General features: G+C 44.9%; 1 protein-coding gene across 1 annotated transcript in view; it reads left to right on the top strand.

The window, feature by feature from the left end:
- Nucleotides 1-351: 351 nt before the first annotated feature.
- Prkce (protein kinase C epsilon) overlaps nucleotides 352-16,090 on the top strand; it is a 487,170-nt gene continuing 471,431 nt past the window's right edge. The window contains exon 1 of the mRNA XM_027934598.2: nucleotides 352-1,732. Coding sequence (XP_027790399.1) covers nucleotides 1,385-1,732 — 348 coding nt within the window. The 5' untranslated portion in view covers nucleotides 352-1,384. The remainder of the gene's footprint in view (nucleotides 1,733-16,090) is intronic.

Here is a 16,090-nt window from a genome sequence, read left to right on the forward strand (position 1 = left end):
CCTCTGGGGGCAACGCGATCCCCGCCACTCCTCTCTCCCCAACTCTTAAAGAGTTGGCCGCAGCGTCCACAAAAGGTGCGCGGCCCGGTCCTCCCCCGGTGGAGACCCCAAACGACGTATCCATCCATCGCTCGAAGCTCTCGCTCCCGCACCCTCATGCTGCCACTCCCCGGGCTTCCACTCAGGGTTCCCTCCGGGCTCCCCCGCCCGCCAGCTCGACCCAGGCAGGCTGGCCCGCTCTTTGCTGTTCTCTCCTCCGCTCACTTTTCCCGTATTGCTCCCCCAACCGGCAAAACTTTCTATTTCCCTAAACACTGGCGCGCGCGCGCGCGCGTGCACACACATACACATACACACACACACACACACACACTCACACACTGACGTCTTTTGCGCATTTCCTGCATTAGAGGGAGGGAGACTCGCTCGCACACCGACCGAGGGAGAAGAGACCGTGGGGGAGAGCGGGCTGGCGGGCAGCGAGCGAGCGGCAGGCGAGAGCTGGGACGCTGGGAGCGCGGCGGGCGGGCGCTGGCGCCCAGGAGGTGGGGCCGCGCCGAGTCGCAGTCCCGGCCCCGCCGCCGCGCTGCGCACCGCCGGGTGCCGGCCTGCGCCCCGATCCCGAACGGCGGCCACCCGACTCCTGAGCCCGCGCGACTGTAAGATTCCGGTCTCCTGGAGCCTCCCGATCGCCTGCTGCGGCACGGCTCTGCTTCGCTCAGGAGGCGGCGGCCGGGCTGGCTGTGTGGCTTGTGGATTTTTAAAAATTTGGCTCCGAGAAGGACCATTTCCTCTCGACATGCATCCCTCCGGATAGACTGCACATCCCTCGGTCCACCCCCCGCCCCGCGCGGTCAGAGGCAGGCGCTGGGTGGGCGAAGAGGATCCGGGTTGAAATCTGCGCCCCCGGTTCTCGTCCCCGCCCGGTTCTACCGCCCCCTCCCCCTCCCGGAGTCGAAATTTCCCGGGGATTATGTTTCGGAAAGGTAGGTAAGCGCCGGGCGCGGCGCCCGCTTCCCGGCACCCGGACCCGGAGAGCCAGCGAGGCGGCGAGGCAGTCCCCTCGGCTTGCGGTGGAGTCCACAGCTCGTCTTCTCTTCTGGAGGTGCCGCTGGTGGTAGGGGGGGAGAGACTTGCTCCAAACACGGACGTCTCCCGGCTCTCCCCCCCTCCCTGTTTTCCGTTAGGAACCCGGCGAGGAAATACATGCACTCTCTGAGAATCGCCGGCGCCCGGGCGCAACGCCACAAGGTGTAGGGAGTGGAGTTGGGTGGAGCAAGAGGGGACCCAGGAGTCCCCGAGGCTCAGAGCGCCCGCGGTCTGTTCTTCATTCCGGCCTTCGGGGCGGACGGAGTGACCCCGGCCCCCACTCCCCGCCCCGACCATGGTAGTGTTCAATGGCCTTCTTAAGATCAAAATCTGTGAGGCCGTGAGCTTGAAGCCCACAGCCTGGTCGCTGCGCCATGCGGTGGGACCCCGGCCACAGACTTTCCTTCTCGACCCCTACATCGCCCTCAACGTGGACGACTCGCGCATCGGCCAAACCGCCACCAAACAGAAGACTAACAGTCCGGCCTGGCACGACGAGTTCGTCACGGATGTGTGCAATGGGCGCAAGATTGAGCTGGCCGTCTTTCACGATGCCCCCATCGGCTACGATGACTTCGTGGCCAACTGCACCATCCAGTTTGAGGAGCTGCTGCAAAACGGGAGCCGCCACTTCGAGGACTGGGTGAGTCCGGCCGCTCCCCTTTCGGGAACCCGGCCCTGGGGTCCGGGGGGAAAGACTGGCTGCCTAGGCATTGGACATAGGTCTTCTCCGAAACTCATTTGGCGACTGGGGTGTGTGCATGTACGTCTCAGTTTCCTTGGAAGGGCACGTTTCACTTCGTAGCTGGGAAGAAACAGACTTTGGAGTGAGAAAGATGGGACATGAAAAGAGGGTATAACCTTCTGCCGGCTCTGTGCCCTCCTGGCAGAGGGTACTGCAGGGGGCTTGCAAGTTGGGAGAGCCTTGGGCCGCTGGTGTTGGAGGTTGACAGAGGACCTGGCGCCTTCCGCAGGCGCGTGGTGGGCTGGTTCGGAGCAATTGTGTGTGGGTGGGTCCCTCCGTCCTTGGAGAGGCACGTGGAGCTCAGACTGAAGGTTTCTTGCACGTCCTGGCTTTGTCCTGCTAGCCGAGTGAGGAGTTGCTTTTATTTTTCCCTCCAGAAGGAAGCTTGCTTGTTTCTATTCTACTGCATGTGTGGCTAGCTCAACTTCTGACATCAAAGAAAAAATGTGTTCTTCTCCAGGATGCCCCCTCTAGAGTCTCCAAACATCAGTGGAGCCCGTTTCACCCAATTCATTGCCCATTCATCCAGAATGTTGTATTTTCATGGAAGTCAGTGCTTCGAAGCTTAAAGTTATATTGCTTCTTGTTTTGATTACCAAGATACAGTAGCATAAAATACTATCTTTGAGACCCAGTTAATTGCTAATTGATTAAATAGTTCAATATTAGGCACTTGGAAATAGGTCTTGTCAATGTAAGCCAGAGAGATTCAATCTTGGCACTTGGACAAGCAGAGAGAAGCAAGCTTATTTGCTTTTTTTTTTTTTCTTTAAAGCTCCTCCTGGAGCAAAAGGTGTTAAATTAGGAGATGAGTTTCTGTATTTGTTACATGTTTCCACTCAGCATTGCTCTGGGTGAATATGTTTTCAAGATTCTTTGGTTTACACAGAAAGAGTTACCTTAGACTCATGAAGAGATATGGAGGAATCACTTTCTATTGAAAAACAGCCAACTCCTGAATATCCTAGGGCCCAGAGGTTGCATATGAACCCCCTTGGCATGTCACCTTACATGTTTTTTTCAAGGACATAGGGTTTTAGGGGGAAAATAGGAAAAAAAATTGCTCTTTTTCTGCTCTGGCTGTGATGTAGCCTGCTTGAAACCATGGTTACAGGGCTTACAGGGAAGCTCCAATTAGCCACACCGGTACAACCCTAGGAGATCTGTGGCTTCCACTTTGCTAAGCAGGCAAACCTTTATGGAATCCAAGAGAATTCAATGCATTTCATCCTACTGCATTTCATAGATGTTCTTCCCCTGGGCCCCCTCTCCGATTCTCCATTTTCTCTCTGCTTATGGCCGTGGTCCTTTTACTCCTGTAGGCAGTGCATGTTCCAGGTAGGGGGTGGGGGGCGCTGAAGGGATAAATAATTTTGGAAGCGACTTCAACACCCAAAACCTGCCTGTGGCGGTGAGGAGATTGAGGCCTTCTTGAAAATGTGCATCAAGGTGGGCAGTGAGCAGAGAGCAGGTCTATGTTCACAAAACAGGAATCAATTGGAGGGAGAGTGGATCTGTGATGCTGGGGTCTGCCACAAACTTGAGGTGCATCATGATACCCCCGCCTTATCAGCACTTCTAGAAAAACATGTATTGGGAACTCTCTGCTTGGTTGTCATTCTGTAAGGTTCTCAAATTTGTGCTGCATTTGTCTATAGACCAGATCGTCTAGTGCACAAGCAGGTGTTACAGACAAGGACATTGAGTTCCAGAGTAACTAAGTGGGTATCAAGGTCACATGGCCAGCACAGGTGGGTTGAAGTTGGGCTGTCACCTCCTCTTGCTTACGGCTTGCCTAGAGGGGGACAGTCTGTCTAGCCTCCTCTATTTATTCTCTCTACAGATTCATGTGCTGTGTCCCTGACATTTTTATTGTGTGTGATAACTTAAAGTGCTTTCAAAATCATTATCTCTTTGCCTTATAGCAAGTGTGAATGAAGTATGACAGATATTGGATAGATTAAAATACTTGAGGCAGGCTGCCGTGGCTACTCTGGTTCCTCCAGACTGAACATGGGCTGCATGGGCAGAGGTGACTGGCCTTTGGAAACAGAGACAAGTTGCATGTACACTGACTCAGGCCACCTTTCCCATCCCCATCATCTAGGGTACACCCACAGAATCACATATTTGTGTAGACTTTCCTGAACTCAGGCCTTTGTACTCCTTAACTGGAAGGAATGAAGAGATCCACCATTTCTAGCATGTGGCTAAGAGGTCTGTCCTGAGGTTAGGGAGGTGGAGAGCAAGGAAAGGCTTCTGTCCATGTGGCAGAATATTTCATTTAGCTGCACTTTGAATTCCCATGTATTCCCCGAATTCTTGTCTTGTGCTCAGATCCCACTAGGGGAATTTAGCATTGTAGCTAATCCAGAGGTAGAAGAGGCCATGGGTTGCTCTTAATGGGCTTGCATGATACTAAGAGTAGATGCATATAGATACTTAAGTAGCAATTATGTTCCAATTGAGTGGTAGGTACCCTAAGTAGATTAAACAAGTTCAAAAAGTGAGTGTCCTGAGAGAGCTGGAAGAATCCAGGATTCCTGGAAGGAGGCATGAAAAAGCAGGTAACATTTAAAGAAATGTCTGCAATTGGAGACAGTTTGATGGGCATGGGCACCACTTCACTACAGGTGGGGAATATCTATGGTTTGGATTGAAGAATGGACAAGCAGGGCTGAAACTGTGCATACCTGTTAGGACCAAGCAGGACAAGGTTTCTCAGATTTGAGACTCATCTGAATAGCCTCTGTGCTCTTTTTAAATATTTTAACAAATTGATTCTTTTCTTATTTAGTTTTTTCTTAGGCCTTACTATTCATCGTGAAATCACAGGTTTGGGTTTTGTAGCTATAATTTTGCCTTGTTCATTTTAAAACAAATATGGCTGTAAAGTAAAAGGAAAAGAAGTTCATCCCAGGTGCCTCTTGACATCATTAGTGATGTGGGGTCACAGTTTGAAACACCGAAGTAGGAGAAAGTTTCAAAAACTGAGGTGGATTCTAGAATGTTTAAAAGCCAGGCTGAGGTAATTATTCACATAATGAGAAGACATCTCAGGTGAGATGACAAGAAGGTTGCTTTAGAGAAAGCTCATTACCAAGAGAAGGAAAGATTTTGCTGGTGCTTGAAGCTGAATCCATTATGACACCATTGCACTAGGTCGGGGTTGTCTAAGAACTAGATAATAATGCTACTCAGATTTAGGTGTGCATAAGAATCACTATAAAAGTACAGATTCTCCAACCCCACCTTCACAGCTCTTGATTCCATGTTTTGGGACTATCACCAAGAGTCTGCATTTTTAGTGAGCTGTCCTTGGAATTCTGCTCAGACCCTGGCTACTGTGAGAAAGAGCAGGCTAGTATACAAAGTGTTTCTGTTTCAGATTTTTCTGAAGTAGTCCATGGACAAGGCTTCTCTCAAAGTTATCCTGTGCCTGCTGATTCTGGGAGATAGTCCTCTACCCCAAATGGGCCTGCTTGCCCTCTGGCCTATCCAACTCACTTGGGGAGATTCTTACAACACAAATGCCTGGGCACAGCCCTGGGTGTTCTGGTTTTCATACTCTGGGAGGAGCCTGGGGATACAGGAGGTCATTAAACAGGCTTCCTGGTAAGTCTGATGGGGACCATACTACAGGTTGATATACATTGCTCAAGGGCATATCTCTTCAGGACATTTGTTGAGAAGTCTTAGGGGGTCTTAGAAAACCTCCAGCATCTTTTAGACAGAGTGAAGTTGGAAGGATCTGCAGAGGGTATTTTGCAAAGGCTGGGTATGGTCCATCCATGACCCCTTTATGGGCACCTATACCTGAGTTTGTCTTCCAGCGGCTGAGAGACTGTAGATCTCTCCCTTTTCTCTACTCCTATAAATTTTTTTCTATCTAATTCAGTATTGCTCCTCTTAGTTGTTAATAACTCCCTTAAGGGTTAGTTCTTGGCCCAATGCTATCACATACAGACTTCTGGCATTGGGGCCCAAGAGTTAAGGGTTTGAGATAGCCTTAGGTCTCCAGGGCAGTCAGGCCTTGTCTGTGTGTTCTGTTTTTTGTTATCTTTGACACCAAGAGGATTTAGTGAATAGTTGAGGCCCTCAATTCCTCGTTGGATCCATCTCCTTGGAATCAGTGAGTTGTAACTATATAGGTTGTCTCTACCACTCACTGGGTATATGACTTTGATCATGTGACTTAGGCCCTTTAAACTTGTTTCTTCATCTGCAAAATGGGAATATAAGAGTTCTTACTCTTAGGCTTGAGGTGAGGATTACATAAGGAATCTTTGTAAACTTTAAGCAAAGGATTTGGCCACAAAACATTTCAGCAGTTTTGTTAATATTTGAAGAGTTATGTGGGTGTGTTCATAGATTTAGAATCTTAAATTGAACATATGGTCCAGTGAAAGATATTTTGCTCCTTGATTTGTGAATGTATTTACAAGAAAAATCTTACATAGTCTAAAAATAAATTTAATTTAGTTACACTTAGCAAATTGCCTTTTTGAAAATAATCGAATTTCTTGAAATGAGGTTGCTTTGGAAGGTCTAGGAATTGTGGTCGTTGCGGACAAAAGTTAATTATTTATTGAAGCTTATAAGTAATTGGAAGTAGGAATATTTTGGAGCCAGTGTTTTTGATTTTACTGTACCAATTTCAAGCATTTCAGTCCATTTCCAGTGCTGTTAACTTTAAATTCCTAATTCTAGCCTGTACCCATCTTTGGACACTAGAACTCATATGTGGGGGTCTGCCTTCTCATCATTGCCATTTGATTGTGTAAAGGGCATCTTGAATACAATGTGTCAAATATATACCTAATTTCCTGCTCCCCAATCTGAGCTAATCTTCCCCATATCAAGAAATGGCAACTCAATTCTTCCAGTTGCCCAGATCATCAGCCAGGAAGAGCCATTGGTAATGCCTGTCATTCTCACCACCCATATCTAATCTGAGAGCAACATCTGTTGTGTCTAAATAGATTGAAATCTGATTATTTTTCCTGTCTCTGCTGATACCATTGTTGCCCAGTTGCTATCATCTTGCACCTGGATTATCTCAATTGCCTCCAAATTGGTTCTGCTTTGCCCCAACTTTGTCAGAAAATCCTTCAAAGGATAAACCCGAAGAGCGTAATCGGCAGGACCAACCAGTCCGGCCTCTGGGTCCAGCCGCTCTGGCCCTATCACCTAGTGTCCTCACCCTGATCCTTCCTCTCTAGCCATGTTGGCCCACAGAACATTCTCATATACCTCTGTCATGCTTCTGCTCAGTCTTTATGCTTTTCCATCTCATCCTTCTAGATTGTTCCTTCCCCAGATATCCTCATGGCTCAAGCCTTTATTCAAATATAAGGGATTTTCTGGAAGGCCTATCTAAAATTTTATCCTCTTCTAGAAGGTTTTATATGCTCCTTTTCAAGTTTGCTTTTTCTCCTTATCTCTCATTTCTATCTCATATACTACATATTTTTTTATTTGCCTTTATTTTGTATTTCTGACACCAGTACAGAAGTTCTAGTACAGGTTTTTATTCACTGCTGTCTTCTTGGCATCTAAAATAGTGCCTAGTGTACTATTGAATGAATGAATTTAGTGAAGTAAATGTGTGCCTAGTACTACTGTGATCCAGCACTATGATAGATATTGGGGGCTTGGTAAAACAAAAGTTGTGTATGGCAAAGTTCTTTCCGCTGGGAAGCATAAAAACACAACATGGAGTTGAGAAGACCAACATGGTAAGCAGTTGAGTAGATTTCTTAAACAATTCCTCTGCACAGTTGAAAGAAGTAAACAGGAGGAAGAAAAGGATATTTAATAAAAGTCTGTGAGATCCCCCAAAGACATCCTTGTGAGAGAATGTCCATGTGGCAATTTGCACTGAACCGAAGAATTTCTATCTATCAAGTCCAGAGTTTCTTAAAGCAGGGATATGTGTCTTCTGGGTGTCCATGGCCTGTGCAAGGTGCTGTGGTTAGGAGAGAGAGAAAAAGCACACTTGTCCTCATTTGCCGAGTTTTAAATCAAGTTTAAATGGTCATCAGGGTTGTTAGATATAAAACCCCTTGTAGTTCAAAGCGACAAGAAATGAAATTTCAAATGGCAGCATCTGAACTCACAGAGCTCATTGAAGCCTGTTGCAGACAAACCTTGCAGGTTTCACTTAGCCTAAAAGAACTCCAGAGCAGGCCTGTAGTATTTTACACAAATAAAAGCTACACTTGGCAAAACACATTTCTCTCCAAGTTCCTCTGGGTATATATGGACTTGTTAAGTAATTACAATCTATTATAATGCTAATCAGCAGGGCTGCACCTGTTTGGAATTTAGTTTTCTGGCAGAAACCATGTGAAATGGCCAAAAGTCTGTACTGCACTGGGAGAAACGAGAGGACTGGAACAATACTGTTGTCATTGTAACTCACCTCCGTCCAAACAAAATTGGAACTCCAGAGGGAATATGATTGAACTCCATACTGTAATGTCTGAGAGGAAGAGGATAAACTGGAGCCTGCCACCAAACCCAAGTACTGAAAGGAAATGATGACCTCCCCTCTCCCCAACCCCTCCTGTCCCCTCTACCTCACCTTGAAGTCTCAGAGAGTTAGTTTAAAGCTAGAGAAAAGTCACCTTATTTGCCAGCAAGCAGTACACTCAATGAGCTCCTGCCCCCAGAATTATTTAAGTTGCTGAGGCTGGCTTTGAACTTGCGATCCTCCTGCTTCAGCTTCCTAACCTGCTGGGATTACCAGAGTGTGCCACCATACCAGGCCTGAGAAGTATTTAAGACCAAAAATGTAATCAGACTCAAGAAGGGGTTGGAATGTCATAGTGAGTGAATATATAATTAATTATTGAGGGGGAAAAAAGTCTTTGATTTTGCTTATGTTGTTCTCAAATAGACATAAATTTATTTTTTCTCAGACTAGAGCATCTCTTGGAGCCAGTCCCTCTGCCCCATTCTCCAATCAGAGTCTGAGCTGCTCAGAAAGTCCACGCAGCCCACTCCTTATTGGTTGGTTGAATCAAAGGCTGCTTCTCTAGCTCGGTCTCTTGGAAGATCAAATAGGCAGCATTCTTTAATCTGACTGACCTAGACAGTGCTCTCAGAAGTTCATCATTTGGTACAGTGTTGAAAAGGAAGATGATGGGCCCCACAAAAGATCCTAGGCAATGGACAGAGTGATGTATTCATTCATTGTGCTGGCTAGCCTTTCATTTCATTCAGCAAATATTTATTGAATACCATCTGTGCCAGGCACCAAGGCAAGGGAAGGTTTAGGCCAATGCTTCATCTTTTCTGTTTTTTTACTTTAATTTTTTTTTGCAATGCTGGGGATCAAACAGGTACCAGGCAAGTTCTCTACCACTGAGGAGCTACATCCTCAGCCCAAGTCTAGTAGGAGACACAGTATTAATCAAGGAGTAACATAAATACTTGGAATTCAGTTCTTTCAAAGCCCTGGGACACTTTGACCTTGCTTCTTTTTCTGTTGTTGTTATTGTTGTACCAAGTATTGAATTCAGGGGCACTCAACCACTGAGCCACATTCCCAGCCCTGTTATGTATTTTATTTAGAGATAACTCTTACTGAGTTGCTTAGAGCCTTGCCTTTACTGAGGCTGGCTTTGAACTCTCTCTGGATCCTCCTGCCTCAGCCTCCTGAGCTGCTGGGATTACAGGTCTGCACCACTGGGCAGACCTTAGATCCCACATCTGTGAAATCAGAAGATAACATTGTCCAGATGCTGTGTTAAGTCACTTTTAACAATGACCTTGACTTAGCTCTCTGCACCCCACTTTTTGAACCTTGGCTATCCTCAACCCAGCCCTTGATCATTTATCTTTCTTGTTCTTCCCAAAGCTGTCTTGTCTCCCCTGTAAAACTGCCAGCTTCTTTTTTTATTTCTCTCTCCATCCTTCCCCATTGTTGTGATCAAAAACCACAAAGCTATTTTTAACAGCTTGCTTCTTTACCTAGTGTTCAAGACCCACAAAAAGTAAATTTAGTTTTTAAATGGAGCCTCTTTCTGTATCATTGAGCCGTCAAGGATATTCTAAAAACAAATAAACAAACAAGCAGAATTTCTGGGATGCAAGGTTGATGAAGGTATCTCCCAGCCTTCTGCCTACACTGATGATTCTCTCAACCAGTTTAGGTAGCTGAGAGAATCGTCCATCATTTATCAAGGGTGGAACATACCATCAACCAGTGTTTGCCAGACTGCCTTTCAAAGGGTAGGAGCCATGATGTTTTTAGGTCTCTGAAACATCAAGAGGTTTAGATATGTTGAAGAATTAGATATCTGCCGCAGTTTGGCTGGGCACAATTCACGAGCCACTTATTAAGCAGGAAGGAACTTTATTTTTTGAACACACGCTGTACCACGCGAGCTCTTCAGGAATTCCCTCAGAGCCCAATTGCCACTATGGGCCCTCTCCCTGCCACCTCTCAACCGCTCTTGAGGCGGATTGGCTGGGTGGTGTGGGCGGAGCCAAAAGAGTCTCCCAATGAGCAGCTCCTTAGTCTGAAAGGGCAGGGAAACAGCCCAATGAGCATCACGGCAGAGGAGCCAATCAGCTGGTTGCTGGGGCCACTTCCCCTGGGGCTCTCAGCAGATATCCATTAGCATGGAAGAGGCTTCAAGATGGTCCATGGCAAAGGGATTATACATCTCTGTAAACCAGACGTTTCTCAGACATGTTTAATCATAAAACAGTGATTGTGAGGAAACAACAAGAACTAGAGGTTTGAGGACTTTTTTTTTTTTTTTTTTTTTTTTGGTACCGGGGGATTGAACCCAGGGCACTTTATTACTGACCCACATCCTCAGTTATTTTTATTTTTTATTTTTATATTTTTGAGACAGGGTCTTGATAAGTTGCTTAGGGCCTCACTAAGTTGCTGGGGCCGGCTTTGAACTTGTGATCCTCCTGCCTCAGCCTCCTGAGCCACTGAGATTATAGGCCTGCACCACTGCACCTGGCTTGAGGACATATTTTGAGAAAAACATTATAATTATATAAAAGACGAAATGGACTTTCCTCAAGTGAGTCACTTGGGAAATAAAGATTTACACCTTTTATTAAATAGTGAACTCGAGGAGCTATGGGAATTCAGGAGAGAGGGGTGATTAGTGTAGCTTTTGCTAGTTGACAGAGGCTTCTTAGTAAGATTTTGAGCCAGGCCCTGAAGAAAATGGGATCTAACTAGACAAGGAAGGGAGCCCCGCTAAATTAGAAGAGCATAAAAAATGTTAGATTGTTTTTTTTTTGTTGGCATTTGGGGAAGTCAGGATTACAGTAGGAACACAGCAACAACAACAAAACCCTCACAATGAAAACCAAGTTATCTAAAGAGGGGGAACAGTGGATAGAATGAATATTCATTCATTAATCTATCCTTCCATCTACCAGCCAGCCACTTATTCAGTCAACCATTCAGTAAAAATGTATTGGATACTTTCTAAGTTCTAGGAACTTTTCTTGGGACAAAGTGTTAAACAGAATCACTTATAATATGTTAAATTCTTAGTTATTAAGGAATCTGAGAGCTAACTTCAGTCTCTCATGCTGCATTTCCAGCTTATTTCTTTTGTTTATTTCTTAATAGGCCTTATAGGGTTGGAGAATAAGTTTGGAGAGCATCCTTCATATAATTGAAGGGTAGTTTGTCTAAATTCCTGAACCTAATGAAAGTACTATGACTTTGGAATTAGTCAATCCTAGATTTGAATTCTAGTTTTATAAGTCTTGACTGTATGATATTGGGCAAATTATTTGATCTATCTGTAAAATGGTAATGATAAATATCTTGTAGTATTATTGCAGTATTAGATAAAATGTGAAAATACTTGGCTCATAGCAAGTTCTAAATATGGTAACTAATTCTTATTGGTAATGATCTGTGTATGATATTTATCTGAGATACAGGTAAAAATTGTGCTTCTGTCTGAATATTTTGTTCGTGATATCCAACAGAGGAGTTGCCAGCAACACCTTTTCCAGTCTTGACTTTCTTCCCCCTCTAAAATGAGTTTGGGACAGGAATTGGGCTTGCTGACTTCTAAGAGTGCAGGACTGGAGTTCCACATTGGCCTCCTTAGGCAGCTCCCCCACCCCAGGGTGGGAGGAAAGGGGACCTGGATTAGGTGTCCTGGGCTTGCTTCCCTTGCAGGGGATAGGCTGACTCTAATGCATTTTTCTCTCTTGCATTTTAAAAAGCTGAGACATTGTTGTATTTTGACGTGATCATCACTTAAGTTAGCTTGTGAGCCTAGACTGAGGTTTGAGGCTTTAAAAAATTTTTTTACAGCCTGTTTTGCTGCTGTGGTCCAGGTGTGTGTCCCATTTCTTACCATGTGTCTCTTATGTAAGCCCAACCTTTAGTGCAGTGCACACCAATTGTTCTGATGTCCCGGCCCAAATTTGGGCAGTGTGCAGAGATGCTCCATTTGGAGAGCAAGATTTTGCTTTTGACCACAGTGTCGAATTGCTGAAGGAGTAACAACTGAGGAATAGCCAGACTTTTGAAAAGATTACTGTACTCCCCTAAGGAACCAGACATTTACTTGCTAATTGTCTGTTAAGACCCTTAATCTTTAAGCTCAGATTTCAGTTTAGATAATTTGCATTTAAATAACAAAAATAAATGTAGCAAATAGCTCTTTTAACCTTTATCAAGGATCTCTTCTTAGGAATTACTTTTTCTTCTCTTCAACCATGTGAAATCCATTTCTTCTTCTAAACTTTCTTCAGTACTCACCCAGGAACATGAGGTCTGGCTCGTCAGTTTTGCAACTTTGAGACTTTGAGAAAATTCTCTTAACCTCCATGAACTTTTGTTTTCTAACTTATGAGAGGGGTTAATACTCGTTGTCCTTCAAAGCTTGTGGAGCTGCTGCAAGGATGGGATGAGATGCACATCGGTGACAGTGCCTGGCCATTTAGCAGGGACTTTGTGCCGCCTTGATGAGCCACTGTGAGCATGGGTGACTCACCATATCCTGAAGTAGATAACAGAGATTTGGCGTTGGTACCCCACCTCCTTCGCATGTGTCCTTTACTCCTCTATGACATCCATCCTATTTTTCTTAGAGGTATCCTGAGTCTAGAGAATGAAATGCAAGATGCCCAGTTACATTCGAATTTCAGATGAATAATGAATACTCTTCTTTCTTCTTTTTTATTATAGATATGATCTAAATATTGCATATACTAAAACAGTATGTGTTGTTTATCTGTAATTTCAATTTAACTGGGAGCCCTGTATTTTAATTTGCTATAATGGGTGATCTGGGCCTCTGTCTTCCATAATCCTGTTAATGAAATGTGACCAGGAGTGAATCTTCTTGTCATCCTGTCCCTCTGAGAGCCTCTTATAGAAAGAATTCCAGCGTTAACCAAAAATAAGGAACATGTTTTTTGATCAGGGACCCCTTTCTGGAACCCCAGTGTCATAGAGGAGACCTCATGCCTTAATGTCCAGAGTTCTTTGCACCCTGTGAGCCTATGACACGCCACAGGACTCCTCACCTCTGCTCCTGTCACGGGGACTCTTAGGCTTCTGCTTGCTGAAGGTGCAGTCCTGACTGCTTAGCTGTTTCAAAATACATTTTCTTCATTTTAGAAATGAACATTTAATTTAAGTTCTAGGTGCCCGAGTACTAAGTCATGGCAACAGTCATGGCTTTCATATCTTTATCAGTCTGGTTTCCCAGGGGATTTGTGTAAGCGCTGTGCTGGGATCATGGCACTAAATACCCTTCCGAGGTGCTCAGAACCCACAATTGTCTCCTGCTCAGCCCGACAGCCTGCGGAACAGAGGCCAGCCTCCTTATCCTGTCAGACCTCAGGGCCCCGAAGGGGCCCATGACCACCTTCCATTCTCTGCCCAGAGTGTCCCTCAGCCTTGGGGTCAGCGACCTCTTCCATGAGGGCTTGTTTTGTCTGCCACACCAAACTGCTTCCTTTCCCCTCTTTGTGCTCTGCTCCCCATGTACCTATTCCTGGAATACTCCTGCCACCCAGCCAGTTCTTCCTCTATCGGGGCAATCATTTCCAGAATGCTCCAGGCTACAGCTCTTTTGGCCCTTGGAATGGCAGGAACATTTACTACTCCTAGCCTCCATTTCAAATGACTGATATCTGTTGTTTATGATCAGACACTTCCTCTCTGCTCTCTAGCAGAGACAAAAAAAAAAAAAAAAAAAAAAAAAAAATTTCCCCAGCAGTAAAACCTCCTGCCTTTTTGTGTGAATACCAGACATATTGCTTTTTATATAATAGATACTGGATTGGTTAAACAAAAATTTTAACATTAAATGATAAATAATATTGACCTAGGTATTTGTGCTGAGGTGTTCTTTCATAATGAAGTAGAATGTAGCATTTTTAAAAATTATATCCACATGTGTATGCATGCAGATGTGTGTGTGTATGTGTGTGTGTGTGTGCGCGCACATGTATATGCATGTATGCACACTTAAAGGTGACAAAATGATGCAGCACAGCCATCAGATGTTGAGACGGATGGCATGATGGTTAGGTGTGAGGGCTTTGTATTAGAGGGATGTGAATTCTGATCCTGTATTTCTCCACTGAGCCAGTTGTGAGGTCTTTTGACAAATGAGTAACCTCTGGGCCTTTATTTCTTCATTTGTAAAGCAAAGCCAGTAATATCTATCCAAATGTGCTGTTTGAAATAAATAATACAATGCCTATAAAGTACTTAGAAAAGTGCTTATCACATGGTGTTACAAAAATGTTAGTTATTATTATTCTATTGTAAAGAATAAATTGTAGCTCATATACTTTAGAGCTGATTATGCTGTAAGAGAGTCCATTTGATTTAATTCTATGTGTTCAAGGGTCACTTGGGGTTATGGGTTGCTTTTCATCCGAGGGATACGTCTTAGACAGATGGTAGTTCTCATTATAATGAGTTACATAGGAAATGGCTGTAGTCTGCCAAGTTTGTATTTGCTGCCGCTTTCCAGCATTTATAGGCCAGTATATATTCACAAAGTGCCGCATTCACAGTTTGCTTGTTTGTTTTTTACGGGCATGGCTCTACCACTAATGATCTATGTGACCTTGGGGAAGAAACTAACCTCTCTGAGTTTCTGTTTCCTGTAAAATGGGAATAGTCTTATTGACTTGGCTTACCTTATTAGGTTGTGAGATTCAATTAATAAACCTCTGAAAAAGGAAGCATGCCACACACATATAAGAAATTAGGATGACGGGCTTTGGGATTCAGGGAGGGAGATGACCTTTTTGTCCAAAGTGTACAAGTGGGAGAACTGAGGATAGAGTCTGTCCCTTGGGAGGGACTAGAGTAGGACCCAGACTAATCTCTTCAAGTCCTTGATAATGGGACTGCCAAGTAGTCTGCTTCTCTCTTTCAGGTTGTTGGTTGTTGGGGCTGAAGATTTAAGATTTGTTTCTAGGCAACTGATGTCTTAAAAGCCCACCCTCCATGCAAGAGAACAGGACTGTCTCTTTACTTCCTTATCCCTACTTGGCTCAAAGTTTTTCTTTATCACCGCTTATCATATGACTGTGTACAGACGCCCTAAAGCCAGCTATTTTAAGGGGAAAAGGGGAGGAAGACAGATAAGACAGTGATTCAGAAATAAGCAGGAAAGTGGAGTCATGTGGCTGTCTCCTTGTGGGGGGATTCACAGCACTGCTTTAGACTGAGAAGGCGTCTTACCACTGGCCAGTCCAGGGCCCATCGAAATGGGTTTCAAAGCCCAGAGGGCGTGCCCTCCACCAGTGCCATCTCTGTCCAGCCTCATTAGCACTGTGCTGTGTTCTCCGGCTCTCCGTGGAGGCTGGGGTCCTGCTCTTTTCCTGCCCCCACACTAGGTATAGTGGGACTCCAGAGGAAGTGCCCCAGAGCCTGCTCCCAAGGAGCAGAAGGGGAGAACTGTTCCCTTGAAAAGATGGGTCTGTCAGTTTCAGGGAGAGCGAGGGGAAGTCAGATGTGGTCCTCCCCTGTTGATTGAAGAATAAATTAGTGGCACCATTTTTGGAAAGCTACCTGGCAAGTAGTAGCTGAAAAAATTAAAATGCATATAATTAAGATGATCAATTTTATTTTTAGTATCCATTGTGTGTGCTAGCATGCATGCATGTGTGTGTGTATTTGTGTGTGTGTGTGTGTGTGTGTGTGTGTGAGATACACTAATATTACTTAAGATGCAGATGTACCTGTCTTTGCAGGTGAAAGAGGTAACCCTGTTGAGAGCC

This window comes from Marmota flaviventris, chromosome 14, assembly GCF_047511675.1.
Source record: "Marmota flaviventris isolate mMarFla1 chromosome 14, mMarFla1.hap1, whole genome shotgun sequence".
Lineage (NCBI taxonomy): Eukaryota > Metazoa > Chordata > Mammalia > Rodentia > Sciuridae > Marmota > Marmota flaviventris.